The sequence below is a fragment of the Rhinopithecus bieti genome, unplaced genomic scaffold, assembly GCF_001698545.2.
Source record: "Rhinopithecus bieti isolate Rb0 unplaced genomic scaffold, ASM169854v2 scaffold_70290, whole genome shotgun sequence".
NCBI lineage: Eukaryota > Metazoa > Chordata > Mammalia > Primates > Cercopithecidae > Rhinopithecus > Rhinopithecus bieti.
This window is the reverse complement of record NW_016826320.1, coordinates 274,551-300,017: the sequence shown is the minus strand read 5'-3', so window position 1 is coordinate 300,017 and position 25,467 is coordinate 274,551. Positions and strand designations below refer to the sequence as shown.

The following is a 25,467-nucleotide window of genomic DNA, read 5'->3' as shown; positions in this document are numbered from 1 at the left end:
ACTCAACTTTGATCTATGTTAACCATAAAAATACACAGTTTTATTGGGAAAGTTCATTAGAATTTCAAATAAGGAAACTTGAACAATATTGACAGAACTATATGCTGTTAACTCATTTTTTCCTCTGTACATGACTCCTTTTATTACTTCAGGGTATTTTAGGAAGTAGCATAACTGCCTTCCTGTTGTTCAGTATAGGGACCAAAACCTCACTATGTCTCTTTAGCTTGGTTCCCGCTGGCCACTTTCTTCCCAGTCTTCTAACTAAAAAGAAAGATGAATGCATGGGAAATGAGTAACCTGATTTTCTTCTATCTTTCACAGTCTTCTTTCCTCTTAGAGGCTCATCTCTTCACTCCCCTAGCAGGAAGGTCAGCCCTTGGCCCTCTGTTCTTCCCTCACGCGGTTTGAAGATTGGATGTGAGCCCAGCTCTGGGGGCTGTGAGTCGTGGTGAACAGAGCCCCTGATGTTCACTCTGGAGCCTGGTCCTGGCAGTGCTCCCTGGTCATGTGTTTCCCATCTGAATGATGAACTTCCTGAACTAGAACATCTTTATGGACATTTCTAGGTCTTAGCAATGTTTAACAATGGCTGTGGGCCAACCTACCATTGGAAATTTTTCATGTGCAACATTCCCATTGTTGTACCTGAAGTTATTATCTTTCTCTAAAGCCACCTCAAACTCCTGATACCTGCCTCTCAGTCATCATTGTTTTCGTTTTCATTTAATTTGGAAACTGTTTTGTTCTCTTGAACTTGTTTCCCTTGACTTCATCTCTAATCAGTGATCCCACATCTTCTTTATTCATTTTCAAAGCCAATACCTAAATTGTAAGCCCATACCTAATTGTATGGTTTTTAGGTTTTTAAAAAATATACTACTTTTCCTCCCATTCTCTACTCTTTGCAGACCATCCTTTCTGTCAAGGGCTCATTGATATTCCAAAGGCATCTGCTCGAGTGGGTCAAGTGTTTTCCTGAAAACTTTTCAAGGCATTGCTGTCACATATGAAATGAAGTCCAAACCTTTTAAAGTGAGAGTGAATTTTTCTACAGTTTGTATTTAAATAAACCTTTCAGTTTCCTGTCCTAGTAGTTTCGTAAGTTGCTATTGCTTTTTCTTTTCTCCTTTCTCTTTTTCCTATTTCGTTTCCTTTTTTATTATTTCTCTCTTGAATTCACTTACTCGTTCTTACTTCATTTCACACATTTATTATTTCCTATCACATTCAAGGTGCTGTTTTGTATGCTGCATGCACTGCAGGGAGCAACACAGACGCAAGAGCCATTGGGTTCTCTCTTGCCTAGGAATGGAGACATTAATGGAGTGAAGATGAGTTATACCAGTTATGGCCACAGGGAGCACCATGGACTCCCATGTTGCTGCCTTGCTTTGCCCCTCTAGGACATCTTTCCTGTCACTCTCTGGTCAAATCTTTCCTTTTGTTTTACCCCAGCTCTCAATCATCTCTTCTTTTCATATAAGAATAATTCCTGTAACCCCACAAGCCCCTATAAACACTTGCGTTGATAGACACCCTGTTTAAGGATACTAGTGCTATTTCTTTAACTGAATTATAAAGTCCTGGAAGGATTGTTTATTAATAACTTTTCATAGTTCCATTGCATTGTACATACCTTGCTCTTTGTATTTTGTTTTAATTGATTTGCCTATAAAATGTAGAAATTTATATAAAAATCCTTAAAACCTCAAGATATCATACACATTACAAATCCTTCTCTATATGACTCCCCCCTGGTTTCCTTTAAGCAAAAGATAAACTTTACATGATATCACTTCCCCCCAATAACTGTTAGTAGAGAAAAGACATGTTTATTATACAGAACTATTCCTGAAAAAATAGTCACTCTCATTCACATCAACAAAGCTATTTCTGCAGGATATGATATGGAATGGGGAGCATATTTCCATATGTCCCCGTTAAAAACATAACACTGACATGTTTACCATCAGTGTTTGTTGGAGGAGATTCTTTCCTGTGTTACACACTTTTTCCTCAAACCAACATCTTCATTGATTTGACAGTTGTTATGTGCCTGGTTAGTCAGGGTGGTGTTATTCAAAATACTAAATCCCAGAAAAAAAGACAATCAGATGACATGGTTAATTGTCAATGATAATGATAAGGTATCCCATGATTGGTGGTCAACTCACTGAATATTTTTTAGTGTTAAAAATGAGCTAATGAAAGCTGCAAAAATGGCTCATTAAAGCAGCATCCTATCTCTCTTCAAATACTGTCATTTTATAATTATCGGACTCTGGACTGGAGGCTGTCTAATAGGAGTTAACCGTGCTTGTAAAAACCTGTCTCTATAGTGTGGCTATTTCCTGATTTCCCTTAGAAAAAAAAAATGCAAATGAAGCCTAGAAGTAACTGTGGATTTCTCATCTAGAAAGGTCTGAATGTGTTTAACAAGTCTAATCATGGGACCAAAATAGAAACCCAAAGGACAGGGAAATGGAACATCTAATGTGAAAGAAGGCAAATGGTGCTTGTGTGCTTGGTCCTTGCTCCTAAGGAGGCTTTTGTAATATTTAAAAATCTGCAGCTCTGTTGAGTCAAGTTGCACAGGAAATGGTCTTGTGTGCATTCAGTATTCCTCTGATGAATCATGTGAATGCTGTGTTATTTTCTGCCCAGCCCAAAGCCAAAAGGAAAATGCACATCTGGCTTTTAAATCACAACCCAGCATTGATGCCTCGCTTGCTCTTTATTGGGTGGTTGCCCTCTGTGCTTTACAAGTTCCTAGTACGGCTTGTGGGGCATCCTGAGGGAAACCTCCAGTGGCCTCTGAAGGATGGCATAGAGGGACCTCCGAATCCTCTCTGAAAGGTAACGTCTTCTACCTGATGTGCACTATCTGTGGTCCCCAGAGGAAAATAATTCATTTTATCTTTTATTTATTTATTTTTTCTATTTAGAAATTGGCCCCTGGTTACGGGAGTTCAGAGCGAAGAATGCTGTGGATTTCTCGCAGTTAACATTTGATCCAGGACAGAAAGAACTTGTTGTAGGAGCAAGGTGAGAGATACTGTATTTTGCCACCGCAGATACTTTTGTACTTCATTTTACATCTGTGCAGTTACATGTGACCTTCCCTGACAAAACTGAAGAGTGTTGAATAATATTATTCCTTATAAGAATGAAATACAGTATGAGTGTCATAAAATATACTGCTGCTAATAAGATGTTGATGGCTGCCCTTTAGAGCAAGCATTGACTGGGCCCTCACCCTGTGCCAGTAACTGTTCTAATATGAGTTAACTCATTTGTTCCTCCATTCAAACCTAAGAGGTAGGTACTATCAACATTGCTGTTTTAGAGATGAGGAAACTGAGGAAGAAAGTAGTTAAATAAGTTGTCCAGGGGCATATGCCTAAGAAAAGATGGACCTGAGTTCCAAACCCAGGCAGTTTGACTCCTGAAAACATGTTCCTGACTTCCCACTATATTCTTCAATAGGATTCTAGAGATCCAGAGATCTTGATGTGTACTCCAAGGTCCACCACCATCTTTCTTTGTCACTTTGATTAGGCCATATACCAGTAAATTGAGATTCAATGAAGTTATTTTTATCTTTGTCTCTTAAGGGTGTGCGTGTTCCCGTATCTACTCAATATCTGCATCCCAGTTTGATGATGAGGCCGCCGGCAGACAATCAAAACAAATTTGATTTCATATAAGAATAATTAATAAATAGTTCTTTCCCCTGTTTTCACTATCACTTCCTTAGAAAACCTGCATAATCCTTGCATTCAAATTACGTATTTGGGGATTATATAACCATCTTTTAGGAAAATTGACATTAAAGTTGAATAAAGGGTCCATTTGTAGAATTGGGTTCTTCTGGCATCTAAGGATAACACATTGGGCAGTGGAGAGTTCATTATATTTTTCATCCAAATGTACCAGAGTATAAAGCATACCTGTCATAGCTACAGAGGTTTTGCAGTCTCTCTATAAACCCGAGTGCAGCTAAATCTAGCTTATACTCTGGGCACTCTAGATAAACATTGAACAGTTTCTAGGGTCATTGCTTTTGCTCTCAGATCTTGAGGTGTCCTCGTACATCCACTCAACACTTGAAGTGATGAATGGTTGTAATTTTACATGAGCAGGAAGAAGTTGGCGTAGTTTATTGCACCTAGCAAGTTACCTTCGCCTCGGACTGGACAAGGCTACTTGGTGTTCTCTTCCTTACTTTAGTCAAGTAGCATTACTGGGGGATTTCTGATGCTCACTTCCATCAAATTTCATCACTTGGAGTTCGGCCTGTGTTTTGCAGTGGTGGTAAATCAGTCTCCTGCCCTCCAGATGTTATCCTCCTTCTGCATACCACAGCCAACATCATCTTTTAAAAATGCCCACCTTTAGTAGCTCCCATTGGATCAATGCTGTCTCCCTGGTGAGGTACGCCAGCACTTCTGCCTTGCATTCCCACCTCCCTTCCAGACTTGCCTGTCTTCATTCTCACATGGTCCAGACATGTCGAATTACTTATTCTGCCTACAGTTATGGAATATGCTTTCTTACTTCTGGGCTTTTTCCCTTCTGACCTCTTCCTCATTTCCTGGGATACTGGCTACCACCCAACCCCCACTCCAAATTATCTGCTTGGTAAACTCCCACTGTAGTAAGGACCTGACTCAAGGGTCCACCGTCAGTCCTGAGCTGCCACATTCTCTGTCCTGTATGGCCCTAGTAACATACCTGACATCTACTTTTTTTTTTTCCTTTTAACTGCACTTATTGTAGGATATTGCATTATTTCTTGACAAGTCACCCTTATCAGATGGCGACTTACCAGAAGGCAAGGGAAGTGCCTGTCTTTTCTTTATTTCTCCAGAATATAGCACAGATTTTTCCTGCTCATAGAAGCTCAAAGATACCTGTTGATTCAACACATTTATTTCCAGAGTTGAATTTGTATGTGTTCCCCTCTGCATCTGGGTGAACACTTAGGGAAAAGGGGGTTGGGATTATAACAGCTTATCCCAGATACCTACATTTGGCAAGGGTGTGAGCCAGTGGCAGGCTGTATACACCAAAGCTCACCCTGAGGGAAAATGAACTTTCACTCTGAGCCAAGGGAACAGACCCCTTACCGGGGGAGCAGGTACAAATGTGACCCCAACTAGAGTTTTGAGTCTTGCATCCCTCATTCATCTCTAAAGAACTTTGGAAAAGGTTTTTCTATGACTACGACTCACGAGATTCTCTGTTGTCTCTGGAGGTCCTGGGTGCTGTGTGAACAGACCAGCACATCATTCTGCAAGTGGTTGGCTTTTGGTCAGTGACTCAAGATTTTCCTAAGAGATGTGAGAAGCCACAGAGCAAATTAGGGTATTGTGAAGAGATGTCTCCTGCTCCTGTTCTGGCTGTAGATAGCAGCTGGGAATTGTTTTCAAGGGGTACCTGTCCCAGGAGGTCTCCACACCAGAGTCCCTGGAGTTCTCGATTCCAGTGTCAGTGGGGTATCTCTCTCTCAGTATCCCTAGAGGTCTCTGTCCAGTTTCTCTGATGGTTTTCATCTCAGCATCCCTGGAAGTCTCTATCCCAGCGTCTTCTAGTTTCCCTGGAGCCTCCACCCCAATGTCCCTGGCGTCTCCATCCCAATGTCTCTGGAGTATCCATCCCAGTGTCCCTAGAGTCTCCATCCCAATATGTCTTGTGGCTTCCATCCCGGGGCCCCTGGAATCTGCATCCCAATATCCCTGGAGTCCTCATCCCAGCATTCCTGGAGGTCTCCATCCATTGCATATCAACATGGTCTGGTGGGAAGGATTGGATGGGCCACTGAGTCAACCTAGCATGCTGTATGGCATGGTGGGCATGAATACATAGGATTGCCAGACTTAGCAAATAAAAATCCACGATGCCCAGTTAAATTTGAATTCCAAATAACAACCTTTTATATTTTTATCATAAGTATGTTCCAAACGTTTGGTGACCCCAGGAGCATGGGCTGTAGTTTTCTATTCTAGAGCAGTGTGTGATACATTATAGACATTTGATAAATAAATAACAGAAGAAAAGAGGCTGGCCCTTACCGAAGTGACTCTAAGCCAGTTTCAGAGCCTAATTTTCTCATCTGTAAAGATGATGTAACAATTTCTACCCCTTTCAGCTGTTGTGAACATGAGCTAAAATAACCCACAAGAAGTTATTGTCCCATTAACAGGCAAGCTGGTGAGCGCGCAGCCCTAGGGAAACTCTGAGGGCCTTCATGGGTTTTACATACGTGTGCATATGCCTTTCAGGCAGACACTACCTGAGGAAGAGAATAGGAATTTCATCTGGGAAATTTCATGGGATTAGGCTCAGAAAGTTTGAGAGGGAGTATGAGTCAGATATAAAACTTTAAAAATAACCCAGCCCTCAGATTCCTGTTTGGCAAAACTTGACTTAGCAAGAGTAAGTTTAGATAACAGGTGTATATTTCAGAAATCAGTAATGGTTTAAAAATATGAGTTGTGAAAAAATGTAATGATACTCGATTTTTTTTCTCATAGCACTAGGCATTGTGGAGCCATTTATTGGATGGTTTCACTTTATACTAGTGATATTTTATGTTCCTGAAATTGCATTCAGTTAAAGATTCATTGTACTCTTTGATAAAGGAAGTTCATTGTGCTGCAAAAGAGAAGCCTCTCTTTAGGCGATTTGTGGTTATGGAGCATCGGAAGGTACTTGGATCTGAATTCAGGGAATTTCTGGAAGAAGTCATACATTTTCATTTCCAAGATGCACATGAACTTTCATATTGCCTTAAATACATCGACAGTCATATCTTGTTTTACTTCAGTCTCTTTAAAAGTTAATAATATTTGTTTTCAATGATGAAAATTAGGCATCTTCATTTAGAAAATGTAGAATACACTGTAAAGCATAAAGAAAAAAAAATTTCAGAGATAATCACAGTGAAGCTTTTCAGTTGTTTCCTTGCATTATTTGATTTCTATTTTTTCCTACTCTTGGGATAATATTTGTTGAGTGATTGCATAGTTCTTCGTCACAAATCCTACTAAGATCAGTTTCTCGGTATAAAAATATTCAAAATGAAAGAATATATTATGACTGTTTTTTGTATAGAAGATTATAAAAGGAATGGCAGTGATAACACTCCACACACTTGATGCAAGTGTAAGTTTCACTGCAGATTGAATTGTTGCAACAGATGCAAGGGAGGGTGATTACATTTTTATTTCCCAAATGAATTAGTTTGTCTTTAGTGTTTCAGGTTCATTCTAAGGGTGGCAAGTGATTCCATCCTGAATCACTCTGATATGTATTCTGTGCTGAATCCAAGTATTATTCCAAATGGCAACTAACTCGGTTGACACATAAGGCAGTGTTTGACTGCTATTGGGCATTTACAAATTGGCCATATTTTTATAATGCATAAAGCCCTACAGTGCTAATGAAAAAGAGTTTATTATCAAAGCATCTGTAGCGTGCGTCTTTGCCACTGAAGCGTGGGGGAAGATGTGGAGTCACTCTTTCTGGCTATGTAGGTACTTTTATTCAAAATGCAATTTTTCTAAATGAAAACATTTTTTTAACATCTATCTCAGTTTCTAAAATGTGAATTTTCTTCAGGCTTTTAAATGTGTTTCTTGGTCTTTAAGTTATTTTTGTCCAATTACTCAATTCTGATTCTCTTACTTTTCTCCAAAAAGCTTGAGTGTAATATAAATATAAATCAAAGGGTACAGTCTTACAAACTATGGTACTTTAGTGAGGAAGTTCATCTGTAAGCTCTCAAACAAATACCTGTGAGTCCATATGGCCTAAACATCTGCCATGGGTAAGGTGGTGGGATTGAGGCCACACACCCAATACTTGGATCGGGTAATGATCATAATTCATAGCAGATATAATGATTTATGTCCTTGGAAATGTTTGATTTTAATTCTATACAAAATAACATCACGAAAGGAGAACATTAAGTCACCAAGGGAACAAAAGGCACTAGGGATGCATAAGTCTCCTTGCACACCTGGCCTGATGTACCAGCCCATAACTGTACGCCTTGCACACCTGAGCTAATGTGAGTACCAGCCCATAGCTACACACCTTGCACACCTGAGCCGATGTGAGTACCAGTCCGTAACTGTACACCTTGCACACCTGAGCCAATGTGAGTACCAGTCCATAACTGTACACCTTGCACACCTGACCCAGCGTGAGTACCAGCCCATAGCTGCACACGTTGCACACCTAACCCAATGTGAGTACCAGCCCATGGATGCATGCCTTGCACGCCTGACCCAGTGTACCAGCCCATAGCTGCATGCCTTGTGCACCTGTCCCAATGTGAGTACCAGCCTATAGCTGCATGCCTCACACACCTGGCCCAATGTGAGTACCACCTATAGCTGCCATGCCTTGGCACATCTGACATGATGTAAGTACCAGTCCATACTGCACACGTTGCACACCTGATCCAATGTGAGTAGCAGCCCATAGCTGCACACCTTGCACACCTGACCCAGTGTGAGTAGCAGCCCACAGTTGTCTGAATACCTTGCACTAAACCCCTTAACTTACCATTACAGTAATTCTAGATATCAGAAGATATGTCTGTATAAGTGTATGTACAACAAATAGTACGGATTTCTGATCATTTTAGTTAATTATTTTGAACCATTTGTTTGGCTGATGGTTTGGATTTATAGAACTAAAGATAAAATAGGAAAGATTAACTTGCTGTTTTTATGCTTGGGCTGAATTTGCTTTAAGTATTCAAAGCCCTTAAATGATAAACTTAGGTGCATTGAAATTTTAACAAGTTTATTTGAACATTTAGAGATTCAGGAATCAAGTATCACCAGACTTCCAGCAGCTCTCCACTTGTGGGTGGGGGTGGCAAGGGAGGAAACTTTTATAATGTTCTTCCCAGAAGCAAGACAAAGAAAACGCCTCTCATTGGTGGCAACTCCCTAGTTAGAGGTTAGTTGGTGGTTTCTAATTGGTTAAATCTCAAGTTAGACTTTAGTTAGGGTTTCGTTTCTGATTGGTTAAGCTTAAGTTTCCTTTTACTATTTACATTGAGTTGAATTTTGGTTTGTTTACATAGGAACTCAAGACAGTGAAGCCTTCTCAGTCTAATGGCCTCCCAATTATTTTAGCGTGGCATATATTCTTATAAGATCACATAAAATAAATGGTAGGTTTCTATTTAATGAGTTTCTTTTAAAAAAATGACTTTATCTCTGGTTCTAAACAAGGGGATTACTTTTAAATTCACATAAAATTTATTTTAAACAACTGGCCAATATCATTATTTTCGGTGATTATAATTCTTGTTTTACTTGAAAATTTTACCTTGGAATTACTCTGTTGGAGGCAATATATAATTAACAGGAAAACTGAAGATGGTTATCAGATTAGCGATTCTGCTTCCAGTAGCCACACTTATTCGTCTTTTCCAAAGGATATATTTTAGTCAAGTTTACACAATTAAAGGATATACATGCTGAGTGGTATGAAATCAGAGATTAGCAGCGAATGCAAAGAGGAGTAGAGTTCCATTGTGGAAAGAGATCTGAGGTAATGCTGATTTTCACGTTGTGTTTACATTAATTATGACTTAGGACAAGCAGCTGGTGATGGAAAAGGAGCGGTGCTTTTCATTGCGGTCTTTTTTATCCTCTTCCAATCAAATTATGAACCTCCACTTTAGGGTTTAAAGGTTTCCCCTTCTCTGTCCCTTTCCTTCTCAGGGCTGGCCCCTATGCACAGGTATGTCCTTTAAGATTCTCTGGGCTTCTCTCTTTCTTCTACCTATTCTCCCCTTTCTTCTAATTGGCTTATTTGATTAGTTATCCAATATATGTTAAAAGGTCTCCTTGTTGTCTGCTGGCTTTGTTACCTTTTGTCCAATGTTTGCCAAACATTAGTGTTCTTAAGTATTAGCTAGGGCATTTGTTCAAAATTAAGATGTCCCTCCCAGCTCAGCTGATTTAGGTGGCTCAGGGTGTGTGCTTTTAACAAACTGGTGGCCGGCTGACAGGCCTGGGAAAGATTTCTAACCATTCTGTTTCTTCTGCTATTGTGAAAAAAACAAAAACCAAAACAAAATAAACTAATCTGTATTTTTTTCCCTGCTTGAGTTGGGAGAATATCGGCCTAGTACAACAGTTATCTATTTAGTTATAAATAACTAAGAACATACAGTTGGTTTTCCCTGGGTTCTGCATCTGCAGATTTAACCAACCACAAGCCTAAAATATTTGGAAAATTAAAAACAAACAATACAACAATGAAAATCATACCAATAAAAACAATATGGTATAACAACTATTTACATGTGTAATATTCTAGATATTATAAGTAATCTAGAGATGATTTAAAGTATATGGGAAGATGTGCATAGGTTATAGGTAAATACCAATCCATTTTATATCAGGGACCTGAGCATCCATGGATTTTGGCACTCGAGGTGTTCTTGGAGCCAATGCTTGGGGGATACCAAGAGACAGCTGTAAATAAATAAATGTACAAAGGCTTCCTATTTCCCAGATCCCATGAACAAACCAACAAAGGGCTGTGATAATAATTGAATAACTTATTTGCATGTGCATGTGCTACAGACTAAGTAATAAGAGCTTTTCTCCTACCCAGGTCCACACAGGGTTTATCCAAATGTATTAGTTCATGTAGTTATTCTTTCAAGATTCTGTATTCATCAAATATTTATTGAACCTACTTTATGCCAGGAAGCATCTTAGACATTAGAGAAACAAAGATGAAGCATCTTCTCTACCTGGTGAGGACTTTCTAGTCCAACACAAGGGTTGGCAAGCTGGGGCCCCAGAGTTGCCTCCTGTTTTCGTAAATATGCTTTTATTGGCACACAGCCACACCCACTCATTCACACATCTTCTGTGGCTGCTTTTGATCTAAAACTGCAGAGAAGAGTAGTTGGGACATAGACCACAAAAGCAAAATATCTGCTCTCTGGCCCCATAACAAAAAGTATGCTGATCCTGGCCTAGTGGGTGAGACAGGGGCATAAGCAATTCAATTCTTCAAGGGAAGTCTGAGTAAAGGGTCCTGAAAACAGCAAGAGTAAAGGGATATGATGGTACATGGATCTGAAGAGGCTGCATTGAGAAGGTGCTCCTCCAACTGGGCCTGAGTGATGCATGAGGAATCTGGCAGGGAAGACAGAGAAACACATGGGGAAAGTCAGAGATTCTGATGAGGCTGAAAAGTGCTTGGCTCCATGGCACCTGTTGGTGAAAGAGAGGGGGAAGTAATTATAGGTGAAGCCCTGAGCATTAGCTGGGGTCAGATTATAAAGAAGTTTAGACTTGGTTCTCTAGGCTCACTGCAACCTCTGCCTCCTGGGTTCAAGCAATTCTCCTACCTCAGCCTCCCGAGTAGCTGGGATTGCAGGTACCCACCACCATGTCCGGCTAATTGTATTTTTAGTGTTGACAGGGTTTTACTGTGTTGGCCAGGCTGGTCTCAAACTCCTGACCTCAAGTGATCCACCCACTTTGGCCTCTCAAAGTGCTGGGATTACAAGTGTGAGTCACTGTGCCCGGCCAGAATCTTTGATTTAATCAAGCTCCCATTGCTCTGCTGGCTTGGTAAATTTGAGAACCTCTGCTAAAGTCATTGAGAAGCCCAAGAGATTTCTACATTTATGTATTCAAATAATCATGTTTGCATTAGGAAGATATGTCCCTCATATTGTGTGCAGGACGTGCTAGAACTTGCAGAATTTGGAGCGAGGCATGGCAGTTGAGGGTTGTGGATCAGGTGAGGGTACAGGGTGCTTAAACTTAGGCAGTGATGATGGAATTGGAGATGAGAAGCCAGATTTGAGACATGTTTCAGTACTGGGTTTGACAGCAATTGATGGCCAACAGAATGGGTTGGCTGGTGGCAAGGATTAAACCATTCAGTGAGTTTTGGGAGTGTGACTGGGATACAGCATGTGGGAGAATGAGCTGTAATTCTTTGATTATTAGAAGATACATGAGAAAAAAAATCTCAGATTTGTATGAATACTGAAGATAACCTAGAAAATTAATTGTATGTGGAAATAATTTAAAGCATGAATAGTCCTAGGAAATCACAAGTTAAAGGAACCATAGAAATACTCAGTTGGCATTTTTTTCAAATGAAAAATTATCTCTGTTAACTGAGAAATGGAAAAGAACAAATCATATACCCAGTGGACCCACAGAGACAAAAGTCGAGAGTTAAATTTAGGGCAATAAATCGTCATCTGTAATCCTCACAGCACTTAGAGATTTGCAAGTAATAATTAAAGCATAATAAAATGTAAACTATTAGTGTAATTATTAACAATATTGATTAATCACTTTTACCCTAAACATATTTGTGGGAAAATATTTTTCTGATTTTATATCTCTGAGATTTGCTGGCAGCATTGTTCTAGTTATTGCATGCCATTAAAATGTATCTTTGTTATTTCATTCTACTTGCTAAATAATAAGAGGCTATCCATGTATTTTTGCACCTTTTAATCTTGGTATTTAAATATATAAGAATGCTATTAAAATGGTTTGATCTCCGTTTTAATGTGTTCTTTGAAATTTATTTCTAATAACCAAGACTTTTAAGGAGCTTGAAATGGTCTTTCTGGGATAGGGAATGAAAGAAGTTAGTATGATTCTGGGAGAATGGGTACCGGACACATGTAACAGCATTAACAGCAACAAAAATTAAATTACAGTTATCTTGAACTTTGTATAGCCTGAAGAATACATATTTACTGTTTTTGAGGAGGGTAGAGAAAATTCTGATTGAGGAGATAGCTAATCACATGACCATATTATAAATTTGTCACCATATTTGAAAATATTTTAGAAAAAAATTCACAAAAGAATTAAAAACTGTAATTTAAATGTGATCTCACTATTTAAGTATAATGTTATACTGTTTAGAAAGGCTTTGTAATTTTGACATTTAATTATCTTCTGAGAAACCCATGAAAAAACTACATGAAGCAGACATTTTTTAGGATGGTTATGACCACAAAATTAAAAGGCTCCTGGAATTTGCTTATAGTTGACCAGCATAATGTAAAGTCTTGGAAATCACAATTATAGATAGGTTGGTGAATTGGTGAATTATATGAGTTTGGTTACATGATTAAATTAAATCATTGTGTTCTTTAAAGTTACTGATATGATCACGATGTTAAATATTTACATTTAGATAATCAAACTAATTTTACAACATTTTATGTTTTAAAGGATATAGTTACTATTTTTCCTTAGTTTATTGATTGATTGATTGATTGATTGAGACAGAGTCTTGCTCTGTAGCCTGGGCTGGAGTACAGTGGCAGGATCTCTGCTCAGTGCAACCTCTGCCTGGCATGTTCAGGGATTCTCGTGCCTCAGCCTCTTGAGTAGATGGGATTACAGTTGTGCACCACTATGCCTGGCTAATTTTTTTGTATATTTAGTAGGGGTGGGTTCTCGCCATGTTGGCCAGGCCAGTCTCGAACTACCGACCTCAGGTGATCTACCTGCTTCGTCCTCCCTCATGCCTGTAATCCCAGCACTTTGGGAGGCCCAGGCGGGTGGATCACCTGAGGTCAGGAGTTCGAGACCAGCCTGGCCAACACAGTGAAACCCCATCTCTACTAAAAATACAAAAAAAAAAAAATAATAATAAATTAGCTGGGCATAGTGGCACGCACCTGTAATCTCTGCTACTCTGGAGGCTGAGGCACAAGAATTACTAAATGCCTGCAATGGAGGTTGCAGTGAGCTGAGATCCTGCCACTGCCCTCCAGCCTGGGCAACAGAGTGAGACTCCATCTCAAACGTCATTTGTTATCTTCAAAAGTCTACCAGTGCAATTGAAAATGTGGGTATCATGTAGGATATCACTATACTTGAAAAGTTCTATGCCAGTTAGATGTTGACAGCAGTGAGGATGGAAGGAAACTGGCAGTGAGGAAAGTATTGTGGGCCGGAAGCTGGTGCAGGGACAGGAGAGACTAGTCAGCTCTCAGACTCCCCCAGCTGGCTCATGGGCAGTGTATGTTTTGTCTCCAGATTGTCTCATGATTGGCCTTGGTCTAAACTTTTATTAGACGACAACAAATGTTTCTGTCATCACTGTTAAAATGTCTTTATACATTTACTTGGCTTCTGCCTTCCTTTGCTCTAGTACAAAATACCAATCTACCTTCCTTAATTCTTCTTTTCTCAGTTATAAGCAAGCCTCTAACTCACATGTTCAATAGGAACTTGTAATTTTTTCTTTGATTTTATAGTCATATTCATCAGAGACCAGTTGAGTTATTCTAAGAGAATGTCATTTTAAAACACCTGTGTCTTTCATAGTTTATGGAGGTCAAAGTTAAGTTTTATAGTGTCTCTAGATGAAATGAGTCATTTAGTTAATATGCTCGTGATGGCTCAACCTTTTCTTTAATGCCGGCTGCATTTTATTACTTTACATGAAGATACAAATGAACTTCATCTATTAAGGTCCCCACTGCTCCCTCCGAGAATATATTGTTGTGCTTAGTGATTTGTTTCTAATAGGCCACTAGGGGAAGTGATGGGACCCAGGAATGAGTTATTCAATCCTAGAGTCAGTAAGAAAGAAACTTTGGTGAAGACGTACAAAACCCACTCAGGTGTCTAGTGGGGAAACGGAGAATGGGCTTTAATATTGTGATTTTTGCATCTGCCAAATTTAATAGCTTTGTGATTTGAATTATTCAGCCCATTGGATTTATGTACTCCTCATATATTATTACTCCTAAAAGGAATCTGGTTTATTGCACGTGAATGTGCAATGTCAAATTTTATTCCATGGCATTTGAAAAAAAACAAAAAAACAAAAAAGTAGATTGATACCAAGGGAAGAAAACTCATATTTTATTTACTATAGCCACAAAACTGAACTGTTACACTTTGGCAAACTCTTGCTTTTCACTTTGGTAATGACAGGAGAAAATAGAAGTATAGAATCATTCCCCCAAGCTACAACTAATACATTCAAAGGATCTAATCTCTTAACCTCTTGCATTACTGCCTTTTTCCCTGAAGAATGGCAATAGTCCTTATTACTACCTATTTACATCTAGGGGTGTTATGAAGATTAATGAGATCACTTAAATGCTTTGGGTTGCCCAAAGCATTGCCCTATTAGGGAGACTGACCCTACGTGCAACATTTGGTTAGCATTTACAGTTGGCCAGGGGCCAGAAGCATTACTTCTTCATGTTGGAAAGGCTGGTGGCCTTTCTCGTGAACCTCACGCATATTGTTTTCCCTCCTCTGTGCTCGCACAATTGCAAGATAAAGTGGTTGCCTCTTCTGTAATACCCTGGAGGACAGCCACTTGCAGGGTTTCATAGATCTTACTTTAGTTTGTGAGTGGCCCAACACCAGGGAATATCAATTTTTTATCCCCTTTAGAAGGTTTTCTTTCTTTTTGTAACCTTTAACTTTGTAGGTCATTGACCTAAACTGTGATGGATCAAGCTGTCTTGAGAGATTTCAAGTCCCTCACGTTGCCAGCTGGCTTGGAATTTTTCCTACGGCGAAAATGCATTTGGAGTTGTACGTGGGGCCAAATAGTTCGAGGAAAGAGATTTGAGAATAGCAGAATCCACACTGTGTTTTGTCAGATTCTTAGGTTCTTGGGATGTGATTAGGGAATTCTACAGCTGTTTTACTTATGGTTCATCTTTTAATATATTGTTTAAAATAGCTGAAAATTGTAATAAGATAAGGTAAATACTAAATTGTTTGTGTAGCGAGGCATTTGACTACTTAGGTTTTACATGGACCATAGTCATTTATTAAACTAATATTTAGGACAGGCGCGGTGGCTCACACCTGTAATCCCAGCACTCTGGGAGGCCAAGGTGGGAGGATCACTTGAGGTCAGGAGTTCAAGACCAGCCTGGCCAACATGGTGAAACCCTGTCTCTACTAGAAATACAAAAATTAGTCAGGCATGGTGGCACATCCCTATAATCCCAGCTACTGGGGAGGCAGAGGCAGGAGAATTGCTTGAACCTGGGAGGCGGAGGTCACAGTGACCTGAGATCACACCATTGCACTCCAGCCTGGGCAAAGAAGCGAGACTCCATCTCGGGGGTAAAAAAAAAAATTAAAAGCACCTACCAACTCTGTGCCTTAAAAATCAAACAAATAAAAGCAACAAAATATAACCAATCAACTGGCATGAATATACACACTAAATAGATGTTGATCTGTGTAAGATGATAAATAGTTCTGATAAGTGGAGTTTTACAATTTTTAAGAAAGCTTCATCAGCTGATTTTATTATTAACAAATACATAAGTACTGATTACATAAATTTATACTATTAAAGAATTATTGTATCTGTTTTATATGTTGAGGTTTCTTTTAAGATTATTTTGAAATAAGTTACTCAGTTGTGAAAAATAACACATGAAAACACTTCTCAGGAAATGATTTAAATTTGCCATAATAAAAGGTTTTTGTTAGATGGCCATTTATTCATAGAACTTAGGCATTGTGTATGTGTGTGTGTGTGTGTGTGTGTGTATGTATATATATATATATTTTTTTCCTTTGAGACAGAGTCTTGCTCTGTCGCCCAGGCTGGAGTGCAGTGGCGCGATCTCGGCTCACTGCAAGCTTCGCCTCCCGGGTTCACACCATTCTCCTGCCTCAGCCTCCCGAGTAGCTGGGACTACAGGCGCCCACCACCACGCCCGGCTAGTTTTTTGTATTTTAGTAGAGATGGGATTTCACCGTGTTAGCCAGGATGGTCTCGATCTCCTGACCTCGTGATCTGCCCACCTCAGCCTCCCAAAGTGCTCGGATTACAGGCGTGAGCCACCGCGCCCGGCTGGCATTGTGTATATCTAAACATGGTCACAGTCTTTTGGGAATTTGTATTATTTAAATACATTGAGATAATTGTGTAGTTTATCTATTTCATTTCATAAGTTAAGAAATAGGGCTCTTCTTAGAATTAGGTACGGGCAGGGAGTTATTCAGGCCCGTATAAAAAGAGAGAAAAGAGGTGCCATTTAAACAGCCAGACTCGTAGGCTCAAACTGTTCTCCTCATGGGGAGACATACATCTCAGCCAGATCACAGTCCCAGAGGTGAAAATTGATGGCCTAGGATCAAATTTGTTATTAGCAGAACTAAGACTTGAATTTTCTTAAAATGGTTTGTAAATGGTCCTGTAAATGACCAGTGAAGATATGAAATACTCGCAGTAAAAGAGCTGTTGCTGTGTCTGTTCCTGTGGGTATGCATGTTTGGTGCAGGTGAAACTAGGAATTTGGTGCAGGTGAAATTAGAAATTAAGAATGACTAATAGGTGAGGCCATGAGGCATAATGGGACAAGGGACATTAAGACAGGGGGCTTGTTTCTAATCCCAGGACTTTCTCTGAAGCCTTACACTATTGGATAAATCTCACTGCACCTCTTAATTTATAGAAGTTTCCTCATCTATAAATCAAGGGGTATATACTCTTTAGTGACAGATTAGTTCTCGATTTGTTAGACTCTATATTATTGGATTAAAAATATGAGAATGGGGTAAAATAATCACCAATTTTTATCTTGCAACCCAGAAAATACTACAAAAGAAAAGTTCAAATCCTCTGGTGCTTTCCTTCCTGGGGTATCGGATGTGGTGATGGTGATGGTGGTGGTGATGGAATTTCATAGTAAGCGTGCCCCTCCATCCTCTCTGCCCCTTCCTTTCACCTATTGAACACCTCTGGCACATTGATTTGTTATTGCTTGTGAGATAATTGGAAGGGCACCATAGCTCTCAGGTATTTGGAAGGAGAAGAGGTAGATGGTTGAACTCCACTAGCAATGTTTCTGGAGAGGAGGGGTACCTTACAACCCATTGGAAGTTGAGAAGCAGAAAAATAATGATCAGAAGAGTTATCTTTGCTTATGGAGATGTGGACTGAGAATGTGGCATATTTTTTATTATAAGCCATTATCTTATTCTGTGGAAAACACCTGAAAACTGGAAGCAGGTGTTGCATACGGCCATCTCTGTGTCTCCTCCACTCCCCTCCCCAAGTAGACAGAGCTGTTCGCTTGATCTGCACAGAGCTCTACAGAGCACTGCAGACTCTGCTGTCATCTTTTCTCAAAGGGCCTGACAGCATTTCCAGCTCTTCTTTGTGTATGAGAGCTTCTTTTCAAGAAAGTTTCTGGAGACAGATACCGTAGTGTGAACATAAATGTGCACACGTATGTGTGTGAATATGCAAGAAAGAAGGAACCATGAGATATCACCAAAGCTCTTAGGTAATTCGTTTACTAAATGAATGAGTTTCTTTTATTGGAAATACTTACTGAAGAAGTCTTTCTTAAAATTGCCAGTGGGTTGAAAAGGGGTAGGACAACTGGATTTCAGGACCAATGACAAAATAAACATAGAAGTTGGCACCATTAATTGATGCTTACAGTAGGTCAGACTTCATTCTAAGTGTTTTTCTTAGATTTAAACCTCACAACAATGCTAGGGGATGGGTTTGATTATTAGCTCCATTTTACAGATGAAAAGACTAAGGCATAGAGAGAAATACTTTCTTCCTGAGATTGTATAGAGGCAGAACTCCAGCTTTTGCATGAATATTCTTAATCGCTAGGTGATACTGCCTCCCATAGCAGAGGGGCAGCCTCTGGAGACCAGAAAGACAGTGAGAAATATGTGAGAGTGGGGAGCTGAGCTGCCCATAGAGGCGATGGGTGTGCAATGGCCAGTGATTTCCCTGGTGCTGCTGTGTACTAGTCTGTTCTCATGCTACTATAAAGAAACACCAGAGACTGGGTAATTTATAAATAAAATAAGTTTAATTGATTCACAGTTATACATGGCTGGAGAGGCCTCAGGAAACTTGTAATCATGGTGGAAGGTGAAGGGGAAGCAAGCTTGGGCCTTCTCACGTGGTGGCAGGAGAGAGAAATGCAACCAGGGGAAATGCCAGATGCTTATAAAACCATCAGATCTCATGAGACTCACTCAGTATCATGAGAACAACATGAAGCAACCCGCCCCCATGAGCCAATCACCTCCTACTAGTCCCCTCCCTGGACACATGGGGATTACGGGGATTAAAATTCCAGATGAGATTTGGGTGGGGACACAGCCAAACGATATCACACTGGTAAGCCCCACTTCTGAAAGCCTTGTCTGTGTGTGTGTGTAGATTTCTCACTTCCCTTAGAGGAGGTGTGCTGGTTTCTAGGTCACATTGGGTGAAAGCTTGGCTGATGTTGAAATGCGAGTCACTCTCCAGTGCCAGCTACCTTGGCTGCTTCAACATACTCTTCTGTGTGTGCACCAAGTTCACATTTGTTCCTCTGAAAACAACTTTTTGTTGTTGTTGAGATAGGATCTCTCTCCGTCTCCCAGGCTGGAGTGCAGTGGCAGGATCGTGGCTCACTGGAGCCTTGACCTCCCAGGCTCCATCGATCCTCCCACTTTAGCCTCCTGAGTAGCCAGGACTACAAGCATGCATCACAACGCCTGACTTATTTTTGTGTTTTTTCCTTTTTGTAGAGATAGGGTCTCCCTATGTTGCCTAGGCCTGTCTAGAACTCCAGGGCTCAAGTGATTAGCCCACCTCGACCTCCCACAGTGCTGGGATTACACGGCAATGTGCCTGGCCTGCAGATGACGTTTCTGTTGGAGTCCTAGACTTCTCATGGCACCGACTAAATCAAAATACTTTCCTGTAATATTCCCTCCCCTCAGAGGTATCCTTTACCTGGTTCTGCATAGAGGGCTGCAGCATTATAATAAAGGACAGGGCAACTTTTCCTGAAATGGCTTTGTGATGGAGGTGGCGTGTGCCAAGCAGTGCTTCTGGGAGCTTCTCTTGGGGTATATCAGAGGTGAGACTGGAGAGGTAGAAAGAGTGTGGTAAGGAGACTATTGCTGTGGTTTAGGGGAGGCCGTTTTCACTCAGTTTAGAGAGGTGGTACGCCCATGTGAGGGGGCAAATTGTGCGAAACCTGAATGCTCGGGAGCCAATGCCTGGATTCATGAGATAACTGAATGTGAGCCTGGTCCTCTTTCATCCTGCAGTTGTGTGTGTACATGTGCTTCTGAGTGCCAGCTTGCATGGGGGCTTTGTCCTCCCTAACTCTGTCCATAACCATAGGGATGTTTCTTGGTCATCTCGAGGCTATGCCCTTGGGCCGCTTTGGCTATCACTTGTCACTTCTACTGGTACATATGTCCAGCTTATATATTTATCCCCCTCCCCACGATAGTGAAAATACTCAACATTTATGTCTTATTGGTGTTGTAAAATTTCTCTCTTTGTTCCATAGAAGTGACCTTGGACCAGCCCATTATAACAACATCCTTGGCTTCTTGGAGATCCCACCTCATGCTCATTTGCATCTTAGAGTTTGCTTACCATTATGTGTCAGCATCTTCTTGCCATTGTTATTTGTACTGGGCTGGCTGTCTCCTCCCTTCCTCTTTGGGGTGCTGTTGGTGCACATCCCTGCCCCATTTTCCCATTTACATGATGCCAGGATTTCAGTTAGAGGCTGAAACAAAGAATACTGAGGGAGGTTAATGAGTTATTTCTAAAACCTGCAACACTAGAGTCCAAAGCCCGGTATAACTAATCTGTATCTTTTTCCCTGTGCTCTACTGATCTCCACTGCATATTTCACTCATATTTCACTGTTCTTCCCCTTCTTTGTTGAAATTGATAGTTTTCTTTTCTCTGATTTCCTATTTTAGGCTTGGGCAGTGAAACTGACTCTTCGAAGCCCTTGATGTCATCAGTTTCCTTTGGGCAGACCACCAAGTTTATATTTCTTTTCTTTTTTTTTAAACCAAATTCCATAAGCTGAAAATTATATTTATATGTGTGTGTATATATACTATTTATTTATTTATTTATTTTTGAGACAGGGTCTCACCTTGTCACCCGGGCTGGAGTGCAGTGGGGTGATCACAGCTTACTGCAACCTCCACCTCCCAGGATCAAGGCATCCTCCTGCCTCAGCCTCCTGAGTAGCAGGGACTATAGGCATATGCCACTATACCTGTATAATTTTTGTACTTTCTGTAGAGACAGGTTTTGCCATGGTTCCCAGGAGCCTGGCAACCTCCGCCTCCCAGGATCAAAACATCCTCCCGCCTAAGCCTCCCAAAGTGCTGGGATTACAGGTGTGAGCCACCATACTGCACCCAAGTTCATAATTCTAAACTTTTATTACATACTGAATCCATCCTACAAGGTAGACTACTGTGAACCTCAGAGCACTGCTTGAATTCAAAATCTTAATTATAAAACATGGTGAATGTAGGTGATGATTAAAAAGGAAGACCTATGAGGAATATTTTTACATCATCTTGCTTAAATGAAACTCGGTTTCAGAATGGAATGCCCATGTCCTTTTATTTATTCCATATAGATCAAGAGAGCCAGTTAATGACTTACACTTACTGTAATTATGTACAAACACACCCCACTTATTCGTTAGCTTTCTCACCAATCTCAAATGTGTATTTGTTGACATCTTGAATTCCTCTTTATACTCTAAGATCCAAGGAAAGTAGTGCTAACCATATTCTTAGAAAGAAGATGCTTTTGAAGTCAAAATTATTATTTTATTTTCTTTGTTCTTGAAATTTTTATAAACTCTTAACTTTCTGGGATCGATTAAAAATAAAACTGCTCTCTTTTTATATTTTGTAGAAACTACCTCTTCAGGTTACAACTTGAGGATCTGTCTCTTATCCAGGTAGGTGAAATTTATTTTTCTCAAACTTCATTTTCCATCCCAATTAACTCACTGCTTGAAGGGATGAAGACAGATGTATATAAAGATGTTAATCCAGGCTGAGCAGTGGCTCATTTTCTCAGTGGGTCAGGCCTCAGGACTAAGGCTGCCCTACTTGTTATGAGTCATCACCTCCCTTAATTCCCAATTAGCCTTTTCCTCCTGCCAGGTGGCCCTCTTTGTTCCATGGATATGATCCTGATTTATCCTTCCTTAGATGAGAGGCCATTCAAGGAACATTACCTCAAAGCCTGGATGCATTCGTTTCCCCAGAGCAATCATCGATTATTTAGTTTGATGTATTCGGGCATCAATTTCTTGTAAAACAGCTTTGTTTCCTCTTTATAATTTATATTAACATAAATATGAATACTTGGGTTAAAAGCTAACTGTAACAAAGAATAAAGGGAAATAGATCAAAATGAAATTTACCTATTTCTGTTGTTGCGGTTTGGACAATGGACCTGAGATCTTGTGCTTAAATGAAGTATTTATTTTAGTAGCAGATCAGAGTCACAAAAGCCCACTTTTCCCTCTAGTCTTTAAAAAGTGTCTCCTAGAAAATAAGAGAGTTAAGACACAAATATCTTCTTCACCAAGATTCTGGAACTCCCTGTGGACCATGCCAGAATCTTTGGGCTGTGTAGAGTTTGGAAAAAGTTCTTCAACCCATTTTAGTCTCACTCTCATGTACTAGAGCTCTAAGAAGTGATTGGAGAGGATTTTATATTATTTTATTCTCTCTTTAATGCTGCTGTTTTTGAGCACTCAGGGAACTTCAGAGCTAGGTTTTAGTATTAGATCTTTTACTTTAGCAGGGTGTTAAAATCAGCCAGTCCCACGATCAAAGCTAATATTGATTAAAAAGCAAGGGCTTTGAAGACGCATCGACCTTATTTGTGATCTAATTCTATAACTTTCTAGGAATTATTGGTTCCTCATCTGTGAAATGGCCACAAATCACTACCAACTCCATATTAGCATGGTAAAAAATAAGTAAGACATTCAAAAGAGATAAAACATAGCAATTTATCAGTAATTTTTATTGTTTTTGATTTTTTAAAGTGATAATAATAAATAATAATCTCCATTATAATAGTTTAATCACAATTGACAATAAATTGTCTTTCTACTGCAATTTAGTATATATCTGGAGTCTTTCATTGAGCTAATTGAGTGGTAAAATTATGAATTTGTTATTAAGGAATCAGAATGATCAGCAATTTGAAGACATTATTTTCGGTGAAATAAGCCAGGCACAGAAAGACAAATACTGCAAGAGCTCACTTATGTGTGAAATCTAAAGAAGACAAACTCTTAGGAGCAGAGAGTGGACTGGTGGTTTCCAGGGGCCCGGAAGGTCAGGGAAGGTGTTAGGGAGATGTTGGCCACAGGACAAAATATTCCAATTAGACAAAGGAATAAGTTAAAAAGATCCATTGTATGACATGGTGACTATAGCTACTGACAATGTACTATATGCTTGAAAATTGCTAAGAGAGTAGATTTCAAGTGTCCTCACAACCTAAATAAATAAATAAATAAATAAATAAATAAATAAAGGTATGTGAGATACCTGCATGTTAATTAGCTTGATGTAGCCATTCCACAACGTGTACATATATCAAAGTGACATGTTGTACACTATCAATATATACAATTTTTATTTGCCAGTTAAAAAAAAGAGTGATCAATAATTTAATCAAAATGGCATTTTAAAGATTGTTTTAGATAACAGTTTCTAAAATCTGTATCTTTTAGTAGATAGAAACTACATATTATATTCATTTTGATTCTCATGGTATACTCTCTGGCATATCACATGTGTTAAAAAGTGAGCTTGTGTAGGTCTGTGTGTGCACAAGCATGTATTTACATATACACATTCATTTATTTCCAAATTTACTAGCTCTGTCAGCTGAGAGGGTTTAGAAGTCTTGTCTTAGTAGCAGTGAACACACTTCATACAGGTTACTTTGTTTCTAAACTTAATTCTCCATGAAAACAGATGAAGGATTTCTTGAGAAGTGACTTAATCTAGAGTTGGGCAGGGAGAACTCAGATAAGACTGGAAGAGCTTGTTGTTTCAGAAATTAAGGAAAATATTTAAAGAATGATGAGGGTGTGTCACAAGAAACTAGGAGCCAGCTTGAAGTGAGCTCACTGAAGAAATCTGGGACAGTTTGATTGTCAAAATAGATAATGCCAATAGTAGATTATAACACATTGAAAAACATAAGAATCTATGAGTAGATACTAACATAAAACATCAATGAATGACTAAACAAATGCCAACTAATAAATATTGAAGGAATAATTTGATTAGGAGGTCATGATTTGGCAACCATTATACTAAAAATTTATTTAGGCAAAAGTGATCAATGGATGCTTAATTTGTGGGTCAGAGTTTGATGACAGCCAGGATGTTTATTAATAGTAGTCTTAAAGTACTTACCTATATGATACTTATTAATTACAACAGGAAAACTTATAACTTGATAGTAAAGAAATCTGGCAAATAACCCATGACCAAATACTCAAAGGTCAAGGGGAACTTCACCAGCAAGGGGACAGAGTTCAGTGATTTGATGCATGGAGGACACAACAAGATGCCCTTGATATTTCAGCCAAAAATTATGACTACTAACCTTATGAGGAACCATCAGATACACTGAGGGACATTCTACAAAGAAAACTGGCCCCTACCCTTCGGATATCACAAAGTCATGAAAAGTATGAAAAAAGAATAATAAAGAGCTACTCCATCACAAAGCTGAACAAATAGACATGGGGTTCAAATGCAATACTTGACTCAAATTGAATCTTGGAGCAGATATATTTTTTCTTACTATAAAGAACATGATTGGGACAACTGGATAAATTCAAATGTCTGGATAAGATAGTAGAAATGTATTAATATTAATTTGTTGATTTTGATAACTAATGTAGGAGAATGTCATTGTTTTCTGGAATAACATGCTAACATATATACGGGTAATGGGTATCATTTGTGCAACTTATATCAAAATAGCTTTTAAAATTGTTACACACATACATGCACAGAAGCTATACATGTATACAGAGGCAAAAATAATAAAGCAAATATGATACAGTATTAACAGGGGAATCTAGGTAAAGGACTTATGAAAGTCTATTGTGATATTTTTGCAAGTTTTACTAACATGATGTCCAAATAAATAGATGCAAAAAAGTGAGGAGATGTATTTCCATTAACTCATGTGTATATATTTTTGTGAGGTCAAGGAAACTAATTGTACTTTTCTCATCATTGCCTCCCTTGGTCTTGGCTGCCTTTGGTGGAAATCAGGTTGCAACTATTGATGGGATTAATGAGCTATTACTGAAGTATAAGATGCCCATCAGTACCAGCACCTGGTGAGAGCTTAGTCTACTGACATAGCACCAAGCAAGAAGACAGTAACTGTTTGAACTGTGGTTTTGAACATGCAGCTCTAATGATAGAGGTCAGACTGCTGTACCGTTGGTGCAAAGCAGGGCTGTTCTGCTTTTTCATATTCTGTGGCTGTGTACGGAGTTCTGTAGCCTACTGTTTACTTAGCCTGGAGAGAGAAGGCTGGCAATTCTTCATGACACACTTTTTTTTTTTTTTTTTTTTT

At 39.4% G+C, this 25,467-nt stretch overlaps 1 protein-coding gene across 1 annotated transcript in view; it reads left to right on the top strand.

Annotated features, from left to right (window-relative positions):
- Positions 1–25,467, top strand: part of SEMA5A (semaphorin 5A) — a gene marked incomplete at its 3' end in the record, with an annotated part of 517,268 nt that overhangs the window by 217,351 nt on the left and 274,450 nt on the right. Inside the window, exons 4-5 of the mRNA XM_017863400.1 lie at positions 2,949–3,048; positions 21,745–21,790. Coding sequence (XP_017718889.1) covers positions 2,949–3,048; positions 21,745–21,790 — 146 coding nt within the window. The remainder of the gene's footprint in view (positions 1–2,948; positions 3,049–21,744; positions 21,791–25,467) is intronic.